Source organism: Chinchilla lanigera, unplaced genomic scaffold, assembly GCF_000276665.1.
Source record: "Chinchilla lanigera isolate Chin_1 unplaced genomic scaffold, ChiLan1.0 scaffold00011, whole genome shotgun sequence".
In the NCBI taxonomy this organism is placed as follows: Eukaryota; Metazoa; Chordata; class Mammalia; order Rodentia; family Chinchillidae; genus Chinchilla; species Chinchilla lanigera.
In genome coordinates, this window is record NW_004955412.1 from 26,145,002 (window position 1) to 26,167,042 (window position 22,041).

Sequence of the window (22,041 nt, forward strand, 5' to 3'; positions counted from 1 at the left end):
TCACATTTGGTCTCAATTAAGCTTAAAATGTTCTTCCTTATAGATGCTACAATAGCACTTGTAATTAAAAAGCAATAACTCTTTGCGTTCCTCCTTTGCAGATCCACTGGGAGGTTGGGCTAGAGGAGGGTGGAGGAGGAGGCAAGGGGCAACAGGAAAAATGGAAAGAAGCTCTTGATAAAGCTGAGCACGGGAAGCCACCACGAAGACTGAGATGGGGAGGCAGGAACTCGGGCGGGCCTGGGGCCTGGGTGCGGCCGGGAGAGTTGCCGGAGGAAGCTGACAAGTGGGTAAAGTCACAGGCGGTGCACTCAAAGCTGTGGGCGCAGGAAGCTGGTGGTGGGGCTAGAGAGCGTGTGCACCCTGTGGCAGGCAGGACGTGCCCCCGCCCTACCCACATCCTAAGTCCCACCCCCAGTAGATACATAACTCCGCATGGCAGATGAGCCTTGGCAGACATGATTAAGGCTCTCGAGATGCGTGGACCCAGTAGAACCATAAGGTTCTTTGTAAATCACAGAGCAAGCAGGAGTGTCACAGGCTGGAAGATGCTGCATCGCTCCGGCCGGGGAATGTGCGCGACCTCCACCAGCTGGCAAAGACAAGGACGCCCACTGCAGCGCTGGAGTCTCTGAGGCTTGTCTTTAGTCTCATAAGCCCATTTCTAACTTTGGATCTCCAGAACTCTCTGATAAATTTGCGCTGTTCTACATCACTATAGTGGTTATCTGTTAAAACAGCAATGGAAGCTAATGCATACACTCAGGTAAAACTAGAAGATGATCAATTTTTTTTAATTTTAATTTTTTTTTTTTTTTGTCTTTTTGAGACAGGGTCTCATTATGCAGTTCAGGATGGGCTTGAGCTCTCTTTGTAGGCCAGGCTGGTCTCGAACTTGCAAAGATCCTCCTGCCTCAGCCTCCCTCCTGCCTCCCTCTTTTGTGTGGAGGTTTGAACCATGGGCCTGCAGTGTGCTAAACACTTGCTCTACCAGCCCTGTGATGGCTATTTCTGAACCCGTGGCTGGAGTTTTAGAACAACCTTGGTCCTCCAGTGGGAATGAGCTGCGTTGGGCCAGAGTGAAGAGGTGGTGGAGCCTGGGGGTTTTGGGGAGAACAGCGGCTGGCAGGAGCTGGGCTGACTGACATGTGGGCCACAGAGGAGGAATGGATCTGCACAGCCTGACGAGGCAGAGCTGACGCTGCCAATGCCCAGGGCGGGCGAAACAGAACAGCCGAGTTAGCGATGTTGTTTTTGGCAGAGGCGCTGCAGGTGGTGTGAAAGGTCAGCGGAAGTTAGGGAGGGCAGTGGCTGAGGTTCAGCGCAGCTCTGAGGAGGCACAGCTGAGGGGGAGAGGGGCGCAAGCTCAGGACCTGGAAGGCCAGAGAAGCAGAAGCCGGGCGCAGTGGTGCACACCTGTAATCCCAGCACTCAGGAGGCAGAGGCAGGAGGGTCACTGCAAGTTCGAGGCCAGCCAGGCTACAAAGTGAGACCCTGTCCAAAAAAAACAGCAAGAGGACAGAGCGGGAGGGGAAAGGAAGGGAAGGGAGAGGAGGGAGGGAGGGAGAAGCGAGAGGGAATGAACCCAGCTGGCCGACACAGGCCAATGGGCAGGACAGCGTGCTGAGGTGCTGGGCTTTGATGGGACCCTCTCACTGACCACCCTTCCCTTCTTTCGCGGAACCCTAAGGCCCCAAAAAGCGAAGTGGGCCACAGCAACACGGGGTGAGGTTGAGCAGGGGAGCCCAGCTTCGGTGATGCCTTCCTCCTAGGAGATGATCAATTTAAAGACAAGGCAACAATGAAATCCCCAAAGCTTAAAAACAAGTGGAGGGGACAGCCACATAACATGTAAGCACCGCATCCTTTACACCCTTCTGGGAAACTCAGTCTACTATCGTACCTGCTCAATTGTCTGGTGCTCATCGGCCTGGGCAGGCCAACGTCTGACAAAGCAGAAACCTGCCAGAAACATAGGTTTCATCGGTGAAGTCTCTGAGGTCCCACTTGTCTTTTAACTGCTTTGCCCCAGACTCTCGAAGCCCGATTCCTACGATTCTGGATTTCCTATCAGTGTTTCCATCGAGCGGATTTGCAGTGCCTGATCCTGGTCCCCTCCTGTCCTGTTGCTGTCTCACACAGCAACGCAGTATGATAGAACGGAGTAAACACGGGAGCCAAACCACCTGACCGCAGGTCCTGCGCCCTGCATCCCCCTTGCAGGCGGCCTCAGCACCCAGCTCGCCGTGCGCGCCTGCTCCCCTCTGCGCAGTGGGGATGTAGGGTCCCACTTAGCAGGGAAGGTGTGGGAGGACAGGAGTTACTGCTTACAGCCTGCTTAGAAAAATGCCTGGCACTCATTTGCTAAATGCAATAAAAGTTGTGATTTCAGCATGTGAAGCGCACTTATTTCTAAATTTTGGGATGGATCTAAAGATTAAAGGTTGAGCTCCACGTCTATAAAATCCTTCCTAATCCTCAGTTTGTATGCTCCTACAAGGACAGTCAACGCTTTTCTAGTCTCCTTTCCATAGATTTCTGTTCTTGTTTTTCCCTACAGCTCTAACTCCCACACCTGGAAACTTGTTTCTATATAACTACAGCCAAATACTGAAAGGTTCAAGCTAAGGAGTTAAAATAAAACGTTTGTTATTGGTACTATCAATGTTAGTTAGAATTATTTAAAGGAACTTCTTTTAAGCTTTTGGATATAAGTTAGGGAAATGGGCAGGTATACAGCATTAACCAACGAAAAAATGAGTTGTTTGAAAGCCAGAAATGATCTGTAAACTCAGAAATATTAGGGATGCACTTGAAGGCTGGGCCAGTCTCACATTTTGAGTGCCACTACCACCCAGCTATGAAGCTTTTAAAATGCCTTTTCCTCTTTTTCTGTTTTTCCTCTGAAAACAATGGCAGTAGGTTTCTTTTTACACTGAGAATAAAACAAATGCTTCCGCTGCAGCAGCAATGAAATAGTCAATAAAAAAAGTTTATGTCTTGTCAGAACAAGACACAGATTACTTTCTTAGAATAAAAGAAACATTTTGAAGTAATTGGGATGTCTTTATCCTGAAATGGGAGTTGGGAAGACAGGCTGCACAGGCTGGCTCAGTGATTGCATGATCCAGTGGGACCGCTGCTGTCCCTGGCAGGCATGCGACATGAGCACTGGGCATTCCCCAGGGCCTGAACGTCATACAGTACTTGTGATGCATCTGTACATTAGAAATCAGATACCTTGCATCAAGAAGGTGCATTACAAATGAGAAATTTCAGGAATTTATGAAGGAATTGCTAAGTGCTTTGTTGGCTTGAGAAACTTCTAAAACATAACACACAGCACTACCTGAAGGCTCAAATTTCTCTATGGCGGGTGGGGGCTGAGGTGTGCACTTTAATTTAGTTTGTCAGGAGACAAGTTTGGGAGGCTATGAAAGAAACCATTTCCACATGGAAGAGCCGGGATTTACTCTCCCTCCCAAACTTCTAAACAGTTAGGATCACCAGTCTCTGAATAGGGAAAAGAAGAGCACAACCTACTCTGAGGCCAACTGACCACAAAACTGTCAAGGAAACACTATGTGGAGGAGGGCTCCAAGCCCTGGCTCCAGGGAGGCCATGACACGAGGCGCCATCTCAGAAGCTGACATGGATGCACCTGGTGTCCAGGTCTCTGAAACAAACATTGTGCGCGCTCTCAGCCCTCCACTACTGGGGCCAGCCCGTGGGGGTTCTGTTCTAGGGTCACCATGATTACCTGCAGATACAGGACAAAATAATTCATCGCAGCACAGCCGGTAATTACAGATCCAGGAACTAGAGAAGGCAGGTCTTACTGAAATACACTGTACAAAGTATAGTTTTTGCTTAAAGCCAGCCTTAGCACACAACTCTGTCGGTCACATTGGGTTTAAAAATTGCAACGTTAGACAGCAGTGTTGTATGAGAAGGAATTTAGACCTTCCAACTTTAACACATCCTTCTCCATGTGAACAGTCCCCCAAAAGCTCTCTACTATTATTCAATAGTTGAACACCTTTTTGGAGAAATAAAAAAATGGATTCATAGTCAGGAACCTGTAAGAGCATTCCCAGAGTTGCTTTTTCAGCAAGTCTCTCGGGAGGAGGTACAGTGACCTGTGTTTGTAAGACAGCGCTGTCCCACTGCAGCGGACTCCAGGTCCGCACAGAGGCCCACGCATCTGGAAGCATCACTGCGCATGTCAGGTGCAAAAGACCATGAACACGAGTCCACCATGTTTCGCGTTCTCCCCTCTCTTTTGACAAACAGGGAGGGATGTTTCTTCTCTTACCTATGGGTCCTTGGCCAGATTAAGAAACAATTTCCTTTAATAAATGGATGCACCAGGCCAGGGACATAGCTCAGTGGCACAAGTGCCTGTCTGGCAAGCACAAGGTCCTGAGTTCAATTCCTGATACCAAAAAAAAAAAAAGAGGAAAAAGGCAAAAATAAATGGATGCACCTCGAGACCATAATTTTAAGTGAAATAAATCAGACACACAAGTTTAAATATTGCATTGTTTCTCTAGTGTACGGAACTCAAAGGGTAAATAAGGACCAAATGAAGGGTAGTTATTGTGAAGCAGGAACAACAGGTTCAGATGGGAAGGGGAACAAAGGAGAGGGGAGGGGAAAGGAAGAGATTTTTTTAAAAAGACAGCATGGAAGAAAAAATGGAAACAAAGCTTTTGTAAACGGGGAGCGGAAGAAGGGTTGAAGGGAGCAGGAGGGGAATGGGAAAAAATTAAGGCATTGCGTACAGGTACACATTCCCTATGATGAATGTGAGCGTTATGTATGGCAAATATGTACTAATAAAAAAAATTAAAAAGATAAAAAATTTTTTAAAAAGCTGGGAAGAAAATGATTTCCTTTAAGACTTTCTGCATGAAGCATTCTCTGCAAAGTTTTCCCAAACTAAGCGGGTAAAGGAGTCAGTTTAAGTGGAGGTACAACTCCACCTGACCCTCACCAACCCAAGACTCTTGTCACCAGCTCTTGCCTCCTGTCATTTAGGGCTGAGCCCCTCAGGGGAGGCAGGACTGGGGACCTCTCTACCCTGACGACAGGGTCCAGGACAGAAAGCAAGAGGTAGTCTTAATCTCCCTCAAGCTCTCAATCAAAGTTCTACAGAGCTTAGTAGGTCTGATGCTTGGTTGACTGTGTCAATTTGAATATACAACACCCAACTAAATTGGCTCAGTGTAGTTCTGGGTGTGGAAGACCCACCCTAGGGAGGATTATTGCCAGAGTGTATAAGAGGGAAAAGAAGAAGGAGGGATTGCTTCTGTTCCTTCGGAGAAGCTCCAGTCTTCGCTTTCACCTTGGACGTCGTTTCTTGGCTTTCAGCGCAGACTCCAGCCTCTAGAATCGGCCCTTCAGCCTTCCAGGGGAGACCTGTCAGCCTTCTGATACGGACTCACATGGGATGCTACGGTGAGCTCCACGCCTTTGATTGGATCCTTTTGATTCCTGGTGACATACAGGCCTTTTGCACCCACTTAGGAAGGAAAGACACTAAAAAGCAAAAGCTATTTTAATGTGATAATTTGGAAGCCTTATTATTTAGGTGCTCGCTTTGGCTGCACATATACTGAAACTGGAAGGCTTATTTAGATGTTATTGACCATTCCACATATAACTCCCCAGAACTCTATAAAGGTAACAGCAGTCACTTCCCTCTTCTCTACTAAACCAATAAACAACCACCAACGCTGATGTTCAGGTCAAACTCAACCACAGTTCCAAAACTAGTATTTTTATATTTCAAGATTGCTTGGGGATTAGAGGAAAGGTGTATAAGTGGTGGGTGTCTGTCTTAATGCCACAAATCTCTGGGTTTTTCTTCCAGGATCTATGCCCGCTGTGAACCTCATTTAATAACCAGAGGAGTCCTTCTTGGGCTGTGAGCTCTTCTTATCTTTGTAGCCCTTTCTCCAAAGCTAGTTAGGAATGTACATTCTCAAAGTTAGATTCTGATACCTGTCTAATGTCCCAAACTCAGTGAAATTTGTCACTAAATGCAGGGGCTCTGGTATGCTCTGTATCATAAATGTTATCCTGAGTCCCATAGCTACTTGAAAATGGGTCTTCTGGTTTAAAATTCAGAACCAAGGGACCAAGTTGGAAAGATTAAGTATACACTTACATGCCAGTAGTACACTAATTTCTTTGAAGTTTAATTTATTTAATTTTTACAATGTATTTATTATAGACCCTATGATAAAGTACAAAAAAGTTGAGTATCTTTCCTTTCTGAGGGAATCCAACTTCATAATTAGGAATTTCAAACACACTCCTGTAATCCTAGTACTTGGGAGGCTGAGGCAGGAGGATGGCAAGTTCAAGTCCTACTTGGGCAATTTAGCAAGCCCAGTCTCAAAAATAAAATTAAATTATATTAAAAAAAAATAAAATAAAAACAGGGCTGGGGATGTAGCTTAGTGTGAAGGCTCTGGATTCATTCCTCAGTACCAAAAAAGAAAAAAGAATAAAGAAGTTTACATACTGTGTTATCAAAAAAGTCCAGATTCTTCTATTGGATAGCAGAAGCCAAAACACTCCAAAATCTACTTACCAATAACTATTGAAAATCTGCTCTAAGCGGATGACTATTTCCCTTTCCAAACATGAAATCCCTGAAGAACAGATAGCAAGATGACAATATCCCTCTCAAGTGGGTGAGACTCTGTCCCCCGCAGACCGTTTTGCAACCCTGCTGCTGGAGTCCAGGGCTCAATACACTTATCCTAGGGAGCATGGACAGTCCCTTACCCTTAAGACATGAAGGCTGTAAGAACAAGGCTCTGACGAGTGACTTTCTGTGCATCCATGGCGTCCACATGAAAGACAGGAGGCCAAGGGCCTCTGTTTCCCCAATAATGCTTAGTAGGACCGCAGGGGTTTGGCATAGACGGGCTCCAGGACATGATGTGTTAGAAGCAAGAAGAGGCTTCCAAGGAAGACAGCGCTGAGGACAGCCAGCAGGATGTAGCGGCCAATGAAAAAGGTATCCACAATCTGGGGAGAGAAGATGTCAAAGTGAAATCCCTCCACATCAACATCCTGGCTGGATTCACCTCAAATCTGTGATGAACAGCTGAGAGTCTGTTCATTCATAGGTGTAACGTCCAGTAACAGCCTGCCCTGAGCCTCCTCTGCAAATAGGTAAGATTTTTTTCCCTCAAACTCCTTGAGAAGGAGACATAAAGGATTAACAAATACAGGGAAGGAATAACTCAATTTAGGAGGTTCATACATGCTTTAAAGTGCCTGGATGAGTTCTTTTCATGTTCTGAAGTCAGTTACCTGAAAGAGTTAATACGAAGCCTACTTGGTCCTAGCAAACCTCATAAACACACATTAAAATACAGTAATATAATAAACCCCATGTCCACAGGACCCAACCCTAAAAACCATCAACCCATTGCTGTTGAGTTTTCAAAATGATATGGTGTCTCTTTATAGCTGTCATCAGAAGAGTTTTGAACACTAATATTTTTTACTCAGCATCCTAACAGGGAGGGGAAATGGCCATTTGGTTGAGATACTAAAATCCTTAAAAGGACAAGGAATTTGTCCCGTGATATGCTAAACCAGCCATCCCTGACGCCCTAATTCTACTCATCTCTGTTGACAAAAACATATAACTGGTGTCAGCTCTACCCACTTACCTGCTGTCCACTGCCAACACTCCACTCTCCCCAGGGCCAAATGGTGGTACTTAAATGTGGGCAGGAGGACACAACTGAACGTACAGACCTAATGGAGCAGCAACACCAACCAAGTGGGTGTAACTGGCTGACTTTACAGAAGCTTTGAGAACCCATGGCTAGAAAAGAATCCAGAAGAACTGAGAGGTGACTGTCATAGACAGAATAATGACCTAAAGACGTCCACATCCCGATCTCTAGAAACCGAGACTATAAGAGATTACACGACAACAGGGAATTAAAGGTACTAATCAGCTGTCCCTAAAATAGCAAGGTTAGCCTGGACTACCCAATCCAGGTGGGCCCAGTGTCAACCAAGGGTCCCTACAAGTTAAAGAAAGAGATATAAGGACGGAGGCTGGAGCAGAGAGATGTGGTGTTGCTGGCTTGGAAGATGGAGGAGGGGGCAGAAGCTAAGGATGAGGGCAGCTAGAGGCTCTAGCAGCTGGAAGGATGAGGAAACAGCCCTCCAACCTCCAGAAGGAATGTCACCCTTGCCAACCCCTCGATTTTAGTCCAGCAAGACCTCGTGTGGACTTCTGAAGAACTGTGAAGCCATTGCACCCATTTGTTACTGCAGCAATAGAAAACTAATACAGTCTCATCACACCCAAGCACTGACAGCAACCACTGAGCCCCACAGACTCTAAGAAGGCCGCAGACGACCCAGCTACTCCTGAGATTACCCCACCGTCTACTTCCGGCTAAGGTCAATTTGATACATCAACTTTAACGTAGCTTTGACCTTGGCTCCAGCACTGAACAAGTCTCTGGTGGGCTACATGTTTGTTCGTTCAACTGTTTCACTTTTTAATGAGCCAATTAGCAGGCCTAGGGTGCAGAAGGCCCAGGTCATGTATTATTGATACAGTACTGAGCCAGGTTGCTGCAGGGGCCAGTTCTCAAAACCTGAAAATGAGGACTCCAGCTCTGTGGCCATGCTGACAAATACATCCTGCTCAAATTCAATTTTCTCTGGAGTCTGAAGCTCATACGACAGAGAATAGAGCTTGATTTCAAAACCACGCTTGTCTGGTGCCATCTTCCCAGCCGCATCTACTCAGTGTGGAAACACATAGCTGATGTCACTTTCTCCCCCTTAATACAAAGACAAGGTCATTGAGGTGGGAATTTACTCCTCATTCACATAGGTACTTACACCTTAAGAGCAATTTCCAAATGCAAACAAAACCCCAACACCCATGGAAATTAGTCCTTGAATTCATGGGGCATTATTTTCCTTGAGTTTTGAGAACTAATTTCCTTCCTTTTTTCATGCTTTAGTCCCTAGGTAGAGCTGGGAGTGTGTGTCTAAGATAGTCTACAAGTTATATAACTTTGTGTATGGTTCTCTAGTATCACCTGGAAACCCGTGAGTCCTCTGGGGTGGCCCTTGCTATACTGTTGAGCCCCTAGACAATGAGGATTGCTTTAAGACTGACCCCTTAAATCCCTGCTCTGTCTCTTTATGTATATGTGTGACCTTTGTCAGGTTACCTTAATCTCTTACAGCCTCAGTATTCTTATCTATAAGCCGGGGAAGTTAAAGTACCTGCATGATACTACTTAGGGCTGCCCTGCGGTTTAAATGAGATAATGCAAACATACGTATTACAGAACCCAGTACACAGCAACCCTTCAGGAAATGTTAGCTGTGATCACCATTCTACTTAAACGTTAAAATGGAAGTCGAGAGGAAAGAAGCTATGAGAAGAAATTGGGTCAGAAGGGATCAATGCCTTTATCGACATCCTATGGGTTTGAGACCAGCCGTGCTGGGTGAAGCCAGAGTACCACATCAGAGATGATCCAGGAGAGTTGGCATCTCCAGAAGAAGATGATGAGAGGTGATAAAAACTCACAGAGGTGCAAGCTGGCAGACACAGTCATAAGACTAAGGAGTGGTTAGCACTGATGGCGAAACTTTTAGAGCTTTCAGTGATACAAACAGCCCATATGCCATAGGTTCGCCACCACTGATCTATAGCTTTTATTTTCCCTTTTGGACTACTGAGGATTGAATCTAGGGGTGTTCTACCACTGAGCTACATCCCCAGCCCTTTTAAAATTTTTGTGTTTTGAGGGTCTCACTAAGTTGCTCAGGCCGGCCACAAACTTGTGATCCTCCTGACTCAGCTTCCCAATGAGCTGAGATTCCAGGTGTGCACTACCACGCCTGGCTCAACCCATGTATATATCTTTACCTTCTTCTTTCCATAGAGATGTTCCCTTTCTCTACTTCTCTTATCTATGGAAGCAGCTCTCTCCACATCAAAGGTGGAAAAAGTACACCCAGAGAAAGGGAAAGGCATGTTGCTGGGCCGAGGGCACTCTGAGGGCTTGGGCCCAGGGTCTGAGGCCCTGTAGCCAAGGCTACAGGAATGGGAACACCTCACTGCGGGGCAGGTCTGTTCCCATTCCCAGCTCGTGTTCTCTTTCTCTGTCCTCTCAGTGAGTGGCAGCCTTTCGACACGTTGTTAGTAACTTGATGCAAGTTGGAGATGAGCTGAGGTCTGATAAGCCGCAGCCTGCGGGGTCGCAGCTGGTAGTTATAAGGTCCCTCCCCTGGATGACGAAAGAGGGGCTTACAATGGCCTCTGAACGTCCCCCACCATTGTGTGAAAGTTACAGTCCTAACACGTCTTGGGGGGAATGGAGGTTTGCACAGTACTAAAACCAACAGCTTTACCTTCATTTCCACTCCTGGGGCTGGAAATTCACTGGCTCGGGGAAAGAGCAACAGAACTGCCGTGATGACCAGAGCAGCGAGGAATACAAAAATGACAGAGAACCTGGGGTCAGAAAGACAAGTATTAAGGGCACTGTTAACAGTTTCTTCACTACCCTGCTAGGCCCAGACTGGCTGCTCTCTGGGGCCAGTATTCTATGCTTCCGTCCCCTTACAGTGACCAGAGGCAAAAACTCTCCTCCTAGACAGGCACCAGCTGGGTGCTTCCTGTACCAAATTCTGACAAGGGGAATTCACCGTTTTTCTGTTTCTGCATAAAATCATAGCCAAGAAAAATCAAAGCAGCCCCTCTTCACGTTCACGTCCATTGTTTTTAGCCCAGAACACTTGAGTAAATGTTGTAACGCCGCTTCTCACTGACACTGCCTCACCCGAGTACAATTCTGCCATATTTTTCAGGGTCAGTTTATGGCCTAACTCTGTTCTGTTCTACAAAATCAGGCCCTGATACAAAGGGCAGATCCAACCCACAGAATGCCTCTGTAGTTTCTCCAGGCCCAGGTCTAGAGCCTTAGGGACTGGACAAGCATGTATGTACATCATAAATCTGAACAATTAAGAAAATCTCCCACATACAACTCCAAGACATTCAGCATGCAGTGAAAGCATATTTTCTTGTCATCTTTGTCTCCCCGCATCTCCTCCACAGTAAGAACTGAAAAATGCACTTCCCTTCTCCTCCCACCTCTGCCTCGGAGCATAAATAACACAGTTAGTGCTTATGATAAGAGGTTAAAATGCAACTCATTCAAACTGCCAGTAATTACAAAAATGATCTTCGGAATTCTAAATGTTTAATGAGCGTCAGCGATTTTACCTCTAATTGCTTTTACCTAGGACTCCCAGCTGGAAAGAATGCCTTACCTAGCTACCCCGGAGGCTCTGGATAGCAGCACACACAGCAGCAGCACCAACACCCAGAGCAGGGCTAGGATGAACACGCCGGCACCCACTCCCAGCACCGCGCCAGCCATCCTGGGGAAGAAGGCAGCATCAGCTCCCACCTGTCTGGGCTCCTACCCACGCCCACGCCCGGCCCTAAGACAAGTACAGAAAGTCCACACTCCACAAGATGGGAGGCCTTTAGCTCTCAGCAGTGTCCCATCCTGGAAGCCCTGAATAGGGATCAGAACTTGAGGACCCGAAGTCTTTGTTCGTGTTGGACACTGAGAAATAGCCCTCTGCCCTGCTGGGTCATTTAAATGTGGTTTCTGGGTTCCAGTTTTTTTTTCCCCTACCCACAGTGGAAAGCTGAACTCTGCCTGCGACAAAACCCTCACTGGGGAGTGCTAGAGGATGCCAGAGCTGGGAGCTCCAGCGCTAAAGCAGAAGCTGAAGCTCGCAAGTTAAATTCAGAGTGTGGACTTTGACTCACCAGGCAATCCCAGGACAGGAATTTTCACAGTGTTGCCTGAGTGCTTATTCACACAAGGAAGAAAATGCCCAGCCCTTAAAGAGGAGGGAGAACAGTCATCAATATTTTTTGATATTTATTGTGTGTTAAATACTTTATAAATATGTCTCATGAAATCATGGCAAGAAGCTCCTGAGGAAGGCACTGTTACATCCATATTACAGGTGTCAGGGCAGCCTAACTGCAAAGGGGCATGCATTTGTTTCCAAATTAGTGCCCTGCAGCAACAGAAGTTCATTCTCTCACTGTTTTTGAGACCAGAAGTGCAAAATACAGACATGGGTAGGGTTGAGCTCTCCAAAGATCTAGGGGGACCCTTCCTGGTCTCTTCAGCTTCTGGTGCTCCTTGGCTTGTGACTCACTCCAATCTGTCTCTATTTTCATCACCATGGCCTTCTCTGTCTCTCTTTTCTTTTTTTCTGTCCATTAAAAGGGTATTTCCCCTGGATTTAAGGTCTACTAGAATAACCTGGAATGATCTTATCACCAGATTCTTAATTGCATCTGTAAAGACTCTTTTGTGAATTAAGGCTAATTTCACAGATTCCAAAAGTTGGAATACAGACTTATCTTTTGTTTTGCTATGTTGTTTGGGGGATTTTTTTTTTTTTTTTTTTTTTCAGGCAGGGTCTTTCTAGGTAGTTCAGGCTAGTTTTGAATTTACTACGTAGCCCAGGCTCATCTTGAACTCACAATGATCCTCCTGCCTCGGCCTCCTGAGTGTGAGGATTATAGGCGTGCCCTACCACATCTGGCTTGTGCTTATCTTTTGGGGAGCCACCATTCAACTCACCACAGGGTATCAGCGAGTACCTACAGTACCTTCCTCAATTTTCCTTTTCTGTATCAGGGATGATTCTTCGGCAAACAAATTCTCCCTTAGGTTGCTGTTTTTCTTTACCGTGATAATTTAAATACCATGAAAAATACTACCTATAAGAAAGTCTGTTAAAAAGTTACTGAAAAAGGAAGCTTTAAACATCAACAGCTAAAAAAGAATTACATTTATTCGGTCAACACACATTCCGTGCTTCCCCTATAAAGCAGTGTGTTATAAGCCAGGAACAAAGGCAGACGTCCCTTCTGGCAGAAGCTGAAGGAGTGCTGGAGAAGACTGATCTCGAAACAGCCGTCCACACTCGACTCCATCAACAAAGTGCAGCAGGAACCAAGAGGGTGTTTTGTTTTGCAGTGCTGGGACTGAACTCAAGGCAAGTACTTGAGTACGCACACCAGGCAAGTACTCCACCACTGAGCTGCCCCCATATTGAGTATTTTGTATTCATTTGCTGATGTTTGTTTTCTCTTTCTCTAACTAAGACAATAAACTCATGAGGGCAGAAATTTTATATTTTCTTCACCCTGGTATGTATTCCCAGTTTGTAGCACAGAAATTATGTGCGGTAAGCATTAGTTGAATGAATAAAGGAAGTAGTGTGAACAGGTCTACAGGTAAGTAAAGGTGAATAAAGTCAAGGTTCAGAAAGATGACTAACTTCCGATCAATGCGCTGGACAGGGCTAACAGTGGAAGTGTCCCAGCACAAGAGTAAACACACAGAAATGCTCAATAACTTACAATTTAAACACTTCATCTATAAAGACCAATGAAGGAAAATCCACAGGTTCTTTAAAAAAAACTGTAGCTCAGCCCAAGTGTAAGCAGGAGCTGAGCTCATGACTGTCCAGGGGTCCTAGTGCCAGATATACCCTCTCCAAGTGGTCCTGGCTGGGGCAGATGAGGTTGCAGATCCATAACACAAAGAACTGGGACTGCGAATAATGCATCATGCTGCATCAAAAAGGCTGACCTGGCTTTTGAAATAGGGTCTAAAAAATTTGCTAAGGTGTTGGAAGAAAGCTGGCCAAGTGCTTCTGATCATGGGTGAAAAAAAATACCAACCCAAAACAAATCTGAATCCTAAATTTGAATCCCAGGCAAGTTTAGGGTTTGAATCACACATCAAGATGGTACTGAAATCCACTGGCATGAAAACTAGACTGAAATTGAGAAACCTACACTATCCCAGCAGAGATAAAACCAAAACCTCTGTTGGAATACTACCGCAGGTGGGCAGGTAATGTTCCTTTAAGACTTACCCATAAAAGGAAGATGCTTTCAGACATACAAACATTGACATGGAGTTTACTTCTCAATATCCCTTTGGAAGAGCTATTCAGAGGTGTACGTAAGCAAGAAGGAAAATGAACCAATAAAGGAGGTGTGAGATACCAGGAAGAATGTAAGGGGATTTTACATAAGCCAGTATTGTCTATGGAGATTCCCGTAATAATAATGACTAATTTTTTGAAAGGCTAGCAAATAAGGAAGAACTAAAATATCACTCAACAGTCATATGGAAGAAGGGAAAGAATAGTTCAAAGTCAAGGCAGTCTACAGATATCACTTTGCTCTGGAGGAAGTGAGAATTAATGATTACCTATCAGGTTTTACTAAGCTATGTATACTTGATTTTTTTAAAATATAGGTAAATACCAAACAATAGAAACAGAACGAGTAGCTTCCACACTAGCACAGTGAAAAAAAGTAAAGGAAGAAAACAGACGGGGGAATTGGGAAAGAACAAAGCAAGGAAAGTTAAAAATATAAAATAAGATTTAAATATAAAACCAAATACAACAATAGTTACAGCAAATGCAGACTACTGAAAGACTCTCATATTGGTTGTTTTTTAAAAAATAAAAACAGCTCTTTATAAAAGGTATACAAAAAGCATAATGAGAGACTGAAAAGAAAATTTAAAAACAAACAAAAGCATATACTAACAGGAAATACCAGGGAAAGGAGAGGACAGAGAGATGTTCAATACGTACAGAGTTCTAGTTTTGTAAGATGAAAAAGTTCTGGAGATCTGTTTCACAAAAATGTAAATATTTTTCCACTGAGCCACATCTCTAGTGAAAAATGTAAATATTCTTAACACTACTAACCTGTATACTTAAAATTGGTTTAGATAATAAATTTTAAGTTGTTTTTTACTACAATTTTTAAAAAGTAAAAATAAAAACTAGTAAAGCAATGTAAGTATTAAGAAAAATACATAAAGAATATTAATATTATTGAAGAATATTAATAAGAACTGTCACAAAAGAAGTAATTTAGGAAAAAAATACAACTTGAAACAAATATGAACCTAACAACAAAGCCTCAAAATATACAAAGCCAAAATTGACCTAAGCACTACAATAAATGAACACACCCAGAAATTTAGTGGAAAATTTTAGTACACTTGTATCAAATCTGACAGTTACAGCAAATAAAAACAAGAACAGCCAGGTGTGGTAGCACATCCCCGTAGCACTGAGAGAGGCTGAGGCAGGAGAATCACAAGTTTGAGCCTAGCCTGGGTAATTTAGCAAGATCTTTTCTTGAAATAAAAAATAAAAGCTCAATAGTAGAGTGCCCCCAGGTTCAATGTCCAGTACCAGAAAAAGAGAGAGGAAAAACAAAAGCACAAATATTGACAAAGACATTTGAATGACCTTTATGTGAAATGTAGCTCAACTTAGTCATCAAAAAATTGCAAATAAAAACCAAAAGTTTTTTAAAAAGAAACCAAAATTTAGTGCCTCTATACACACCAGAATAACTTAAATGAACATGAAAGACAACACAAAAGTTAGCAAAGACAAAGAATAAATAGAACCTTCATGCAATGCTGATAAGACTATAAACTGTTACAACTGCTTTGAAGACTTGGTAATATTTATTAGCTGAATATTCCCACACCCCAGATCCACCTCTTTCATTCCTAGGAGTATTCCTGACAGACATGCATACCAAGTTTATCAAAAAACATGTACAGAAATTCACTGCTCCTTCCCATCTGAGAAAGATCTATCCCCCTACTTCCTATTACCTATATTTTATTTTGCACTTTATACAATATTGGGTTTCTCATATAAGAGAAACCACGCAATCTTTAAACTTAATATATCAATTCATTTCCCTTAACATTATGTTCTCAAAGTACATCTATTTTCCCACAAATGACTCAAGTGTTTCTTTATGGCACAGTAGTATTCCATTGTGTATAAATATCGTATTTTCTTTACCCATTCATCTGGATGGACATAGGAGGGAGGGGGAGAGGGGAGAGAAAGGGGATAAAAAAAGGAATTAAGATGTGCTATGTACATGTGCCAATTTATGTACTGCAAGCATGTACTAATAAAAATAAACAAATACATACACAATAACTCCCTGAAGCCCTTTTGAAATACTTACAAAAGGAAACAACTCATATATCCACCCAAAGAATTGAGAAAGTGTGGTATTATACACACAGTGTATTCATTCATCAACACAATTGTATAAAGAAATGAGAGTGAGCCTATCACTATATCCAATGATGTAGGTACTTATTGTACAAATATTAAGTAAAAAAGATAGATGCAAAAGAGTTCATACTATAACATTCATTTATATAATGTTTAAAAAATAGGCCAAACTACTTTGGGTGGCCTAGCAGTCAGAAGTACGTTTACCCTGCAGAACACAGTGATTAGAGGAAGTTTTGGTGTACTGACTGTGTTAGTTACTTTTCATCGCTGAGACAAAATACCCGACACCCACAAGTTAAAAGAGGAAAGGTTTATTTCAGCTCATAGTTTGTAGAGGTTTCAGTCCATAGTTGACTGTCTCCAAGGCAGTTTGGCATGACAGAGGGGCACGGTAGAGGAGAAATAGTCCACAACAGAACAGGCAGGAGGCAGCAGGCATGAACAGTCTCTCCTTCCCTTTTATCTCATCCAGGCTACAAGCCTTTTGAGTGGTGCCACCCACACCCACCCATGAAGCCTTCCCATCATCCACAACCAGAAATACACTAATCAGTGGATTAATTTAGTACCACATGCCCCTAATCTCATATCACACACCCTAGATCCAGCCAGCTCTGAAAAGCCCCAACTATGAAGGCATGAAGCTTTGGGAGGACATCTAGAAATGAGCCATAACACTGATATAACTCTGTTTCTTAATCTGTGTATTAGTAACCTGGTTTTGTTCATTTTTGTAAACTGTATCTAGCCACATATTTAGGATTTGTACGCCTTTCTATCTGTGTGTTACACTTCATTAGAATGTTTAAAGAATCTTAAGAGGCCTATCAGCCCAATGCAATATATAGACCCAGTTTAAGCCTTGATTCAAGCAAAGCACTTGTAAAAACCTTTTATGACTGGGGAAATTTGAACAGGCTGAATATTTCATATTAAGTGAAAAAGGTTTTTTTAAAGTATTGCAGTGTTTTATGGTATACATATGAACAGATGCAAATATAACATTACAGGTAACAGAAACTGTAGGAATTGGAAGGGGGTTAACATGAAATAAGACTGGTCATGAGCTAGTTATTGAAGCTGGGTGGTGGGTATGTGGATGTGGGCTATATTTTGCATACCTTAGAATATATCTGAATCCTTATAGTAAAAAGATGTTGTAGTGTACAGTATGTCTCACTAAAGCTTCATATGTTCGTAGGTAGGGGTTTGGGGGAGGTGACTAGACTGTGAGTGTGTAATACTCACACTGAATTAGTCCACTGATGGGTTTATAGCTGGGTGTGATGTTTGGAGGTGAAGCTTGGTAGGAAGAGGTGGGCTGGTCAGGAAGTATATATAGCTCTCCTCCTCCCTTGATCTCTCTCTGATTTCCACCTGTCATCCCAACAACTGTTTCTCTGCTGCCATAGCCCTTTGCCATGCCTCTCTGCCTTGGAATGGCCAACTATGAGCTGAAACCTCTACAGACTGTGAGGAAAACTAAACCTCTCCTCCTTAAACTTGCAGGTATTGGGTATTTTGTCCCAGCACTGAGAACGTAACTAAGACAAAAGATATATCTGTGTATGTATATAAGTATGAATAAACATAACAAAAGATTTGTAAGATTTTTATAGCTAAAATTATAAAACTTTATTCAAAGACATTTTACTTTAAAAGCACCTGGACAGAGTAATAAAGCAGCCCCAATTAGAGAAAAAAACCCACAGGTCTAGATGGGATGGTTCAATGAAAGGATGTCAATTTTCCTTAATCTATACATTTAATGTGATTTTAACCAAAATCTGAAGCTTTTTTGTGGAACATGAAAACAAATCCTAAATTCATATGAAAAAGTAAAAACCCAAGAATAGCCAGAACAATTTTGAGAACTAGGATGGCAACTTGCCTTTCTTGTTACCAACTGCTACAAGATACATTATGAAACCAAGGTAATTAAAACAGTGTGATGGTGGCACAAAGACACATGGACCAGTGGTATCAAATCCAGAACCCAGAAACAGATCCATGCATTTGTGAGAACCTCATACAGGAAGGAGGTGGCTGTGTGATTCACTGGGTGGAGGACTGCATAGACGGTGGTAGGATGAGTGATTATCCAACTGGAAAATAATAAAATCCGACCCCTACTCTGTATCATATTCAGAAGCCAATTTTAAATAGAAGTAATTTATGATGAAATAGCATATGTTTAAATACACAAATGTTCAGGCTGACTACACTAGAATACATAATGAAGTACAGTAGTCAGATGCTTGCACCTAAACTTAGAATCACCACAAACGCAAAAGCTACAAACGCAGACTATGCAGGTGTGTTGTACTGGCAACTCAAATACCACGAGCTGTGCTGCCTTCGGTTATGTGATTTTTCTAGAGTGAGGAACAACTCTTGTTAAAGTTCCAAACCACAAATTAGTATAATTTCCCCTTGATTTACATTAGAGTTACATTCCTGGAAATTTTACTATATTAAACTGTGCCAAAAAATACATTATGTTAATACAAAAAATAGAGTTAAGTTCTAGGCCAGTTAATTATAAATGAATATCCCGTGCAGCACTCAAAAGCTGTATAGGATACAGGGTAATTCTTCATGTGAGGACTGTTCCATCCATTACAGAATACCTAGCATCCCCAGCCCTGCTCCGTAAACCTCAGGACCCCCTTTTCAATCAGTCATAACTAAATATGCCTCACAAATTCCAAAATGCCTGCCAGGGCCGGTACCACTACCCAGGGTAAGTACTGTCTGAGAAAAACTGTTGTACATGGAGACACACATACAAGGATTGCCATTGTAGCTCTGTTGATATTAAAATAAACAAATAAAAAAATATTTTTTAAAAGCAGAATAAAAGCTAAATGAAATGTTCATCAATAAGGGAACAGGTACAGTATATACTGATAATGAACATTTAAAATGAATAAACTTGATCTTTAAGTACTGACACAAACATATCTCAAAAAGAACATTAGTGATGCAAGTGCAAAATGAAAGCCATAGTATATCATTAGCTGTTTTTTAAAATTAATAGAAAATCTAAATTATATACATTGCCTGTGATTTATATACGTAGAGCGAAAGCCCAGACACGTTGGAAATGAAAGATGTACAGTCTCGGGAGAGTACCCACCTCTGGGGAGGGATGAGCGCAGGAAGGGGAACCGAAGGGGTCCCAGCTAAATTTGTGATCTTTTATTTCTTTGAAATGAGGAACTTCAGCAGATGTGCCGGAATGCTAATGTGTATTAGTCTGATTGGTGAAGCATAGCTATTTATTATACTATTCAATGTAATATTCTCTAGGTTTTAGATATTTGAGATAATGCTTAATTTTTAAAAGGGTGAATAGTAACAAGGTGCACCTGAATTGGCCCCTTGTCAGTATTTATCTTTTCAATCTCCCGCAGATGCTTACACCCTCAGGAGACACTGGGTTCCGTACTGGCTATGGCTTCCATGCAATACACAGCGCCAGGCTCTTCTAAAGATATAGATGATCACTTGATAACCAAACCGTGCATTTTCTTACTAAGAATAGAAAGGGAGGCCTGGATATACTATAGGATGCTGTTCCAGAGAAGCAAACACCTGGTCATTCTACTTTGTTAATTTAAAGTGAGGATAATAGTTCCCTTATTAGAACAGTAATATTATTTAGAGTCAGATTGGATAAAAGCAAAAAGCATTCTTACTGAATACTCAGTACTTTTTCAAATCTTCTTTGAAAATGGATGGTTTAGCCAATCTGATTTCAAAAGTAAGTCCATTTACTTAATATCCATGGCAATAAAAGCAAGTAAACTAGAGTAGGAAAAAATATATACATCTGGTGGTACACGCTTGCAATCCCAGCACTCTGAAGGCTGAGGCAGAAAGATCACGGGACTCTGAGGCCAGCCAGGGCTACATAGTAAGTTCAAGGCTAGCCTGAACTGCATAGCGAGGCCCTCTTTCAAAAAACAAACAAACAAAAAAGCTCCCCCCTCAAATTATCTGTTCCAATTTGAACGCCTTGTTTGGTAGCGGTCAAGAACAACTGCAGGGTTTTTTCCCCCTCTTTACTCCATGCCATAAGCTATTTCTTTGGAAAGTTTCTTCAGACCCCTTTGGAGGTATGTATGGTGTGTTCTTCATTTACCTAACGTTGATTCTACGCGCCCTTGCATTCAGCTCTCAGGGAAAACTGATAGAGAGGCTTACAGGTGACTGAACTACTGGGCAAAAGTAAGCGCTCCCCACCAGGATCAGCGTAGCGCCAATAGCCACGACGACTTAGGGTCCAAGACACACGGAGATTCTGTGGAAAGCAGCGGGGCTAGTTGCCCTCCTCATGGGTGACGCCTCGCCCACCCCAACTTTTATTCAAACTCAAGTCCTTGAAAGCAGCAGAAAATAATGGATTCCTGGAGTGAGGGGCCCTTCTGGAGGAATCCTTTTCGATTTTCTGTGTAGTTTGTCCTAAAGCTTAAAATAGAATTTGGGGGACTTTCACACTTTTATTTTTCTACTATAAATACTTCACTATCATTTGAATTTTAAAATATTAAGAAAAAGCCTTCATTTTTGTTAATAAAGTAATCTGGGAGGGATCAATTAAATGCCAAGCTACCCGAAAGCCACCGATGTAACATTCGCTGTCAACACACGTACAGAAAGGGGCTCCCTGGGTCTTGACCCTGACTTTGCCCCCTTTCCTGGCCAGGGCTGCGATCTGAAGGCCCAGGGGTGTGGAGGACCCGCTGTTCTCCCGCCCCCGGGAGTCACAGTGACCAGAGGACAACGCTGCCCAAGCCTGAGCAGCTCCCGCCACGTCCTGGATTACCGCGGATTAAGGTCTCACACTAAAGGCATCGCAATCGGGCACCGGCGTTTAACTTTCTTAAGAGCAAAGAACAAAACCTTCTTCCTTGTCGGTCCCAAAGTAAGCGTTTAAGAGTCGCCGGGCCTTGGGTCCAGACCCGTGGTGAGCACGGTCTGTTTGATCCGTGCACCGCCCGCCCACTTCCTCAGCCTCAGCAGCCTGAGCCCCAGCTCGGGCTCAGTCTCCCTTCACAGCCGCCCAGCTTTCCTCCCCTCGCTCCCGTAATCAACTCTCCAGCACCCCAGGCCCAGACTCACACCTCTCGCTCCATTCTGTTCTAGTCACCCGGGCCGTGGTCTACTTACGGCGAATCACAAGTGGGCTTTCATTCAGGTGAGTTTGGATTGGCTAATCAGCGCGGCTCTTTCAAGCTCAGCTCTCCCCTTACTAATTTACATTTGCCGCTGCTCTGGGCAACGCGGAAGGGAGAAGGAAGGGAGGGCACGTCGTCCTCCTTTACGCCTTCCGATTGGTCGTTGTTGGTGGGTCAGGTGACTAGCCTCCATTGCGATTGGGTAGTGGCGCCTCCCCACACCCCACTTCACTGTCAATCACACCTCCTCCTTAACCCACTGGACCTTTGGTCGGGGTAGCCTGAGGGCGGGTTGTTTGGGCCGAGGAAAGGTCTTCTGGTGTTTCTCCGTCACCATGGAGATTGCTCAGCGATGCGGTACAGTGGCAGGACCAGGCAGCCCCTATCTCAAAGTCCTGTACCGCCTTCTAGACATCAGTATCTGTGCCGCGGCATGATTAACATCTCAGTCCCCACACCAGTGGCTCAGTGGGTCGCAAGTCGGCCCAGGCCCACTGATGAAGGGTCAACAACAGCCCTGTTGGAGGAAACAGTCCGAGGCACCAGCTCTAATAACATCACCTTTCGTTTATCCTTACCTCGCCTCATTTTATTTACTGTTATTCTTCCTTTAACTTCAAAGTAGACAAAGCAAGGATCATTCTATCCAGCGTAG

General features: G+C 43.6%; 1 protein-coding gene across 3 annotated transcripts; it reads right to left on the reverse strand.

The window, feature by feature from the left end:
* Positions 1-4,814: 4,814 nt before the first annotated feature.
* On the reverse strand, positions 4,815-21,469 carry Tmem218 (transmembrane protein 218). 3 transcript variants are annotated; one of them, XR_260025.2, is made up of 6 exons: positions 21,333-21,388; positions 11,861-11,934; positions 11,350-11,460; positions 10,426-10,528; positions 6,799-7,044; positions 4,815-5,496 (listed from the first exon to the last, which is right to left on the reverse strand). XR_260025.2 is itself a non-coding variant. In XM_013511261.1 (5 exons), exons 3-5 carry the CDS (start codon positions 11,457-11,459, stop codon positions 6,910-6,912), a joined length of 348 nt encoding a protein of 115 aa, XP_013366715.1. In that variant the 5' UTR covers position 11,460; positions 11,861-11,934; positions 21,379-21,469; the 3' UTR covers positions 6,451-6,909. The 3 variants fall into 3 exon arrangements, 1 of the variants encoding a protein (XP_013366715.1); XR_001232928.1 differs by having other exon boundaries at positions 4,815-5,541; XM_013511261.1 differs by lacking the exon at positions 4,815-5,496 and having other exon boundaries at positions 6,451-7,044; positions 21,379-21,469.
* Positions 21,470-22,041: the final 572 nt, after the last annotated feature.

Coding starts and splice junctions, on each gene's coding strand:
- Tmem218 (XM_013511261.1), bottom strand. CDS start 11,459: ATGGCTGGCGCGGTGCTGGGAGTGGGTGCCGGCGTGTTCATCCTAGCC. Junction 10,529..11,349: donor AGAGCCTCCGGGGTAGCTAG/GTAAGGCATTCT, acceptor TTCTGACCCCAG/GTTCTCTGTCATTTTTGTAT. Junction 7,045..10,425: donor CCCCAGGAGTGGAAATGAAG/GTAAAGCTGTTG, acceptor TTCTCTCCCCAG/ATTGTGGATACCTTTTTCAT.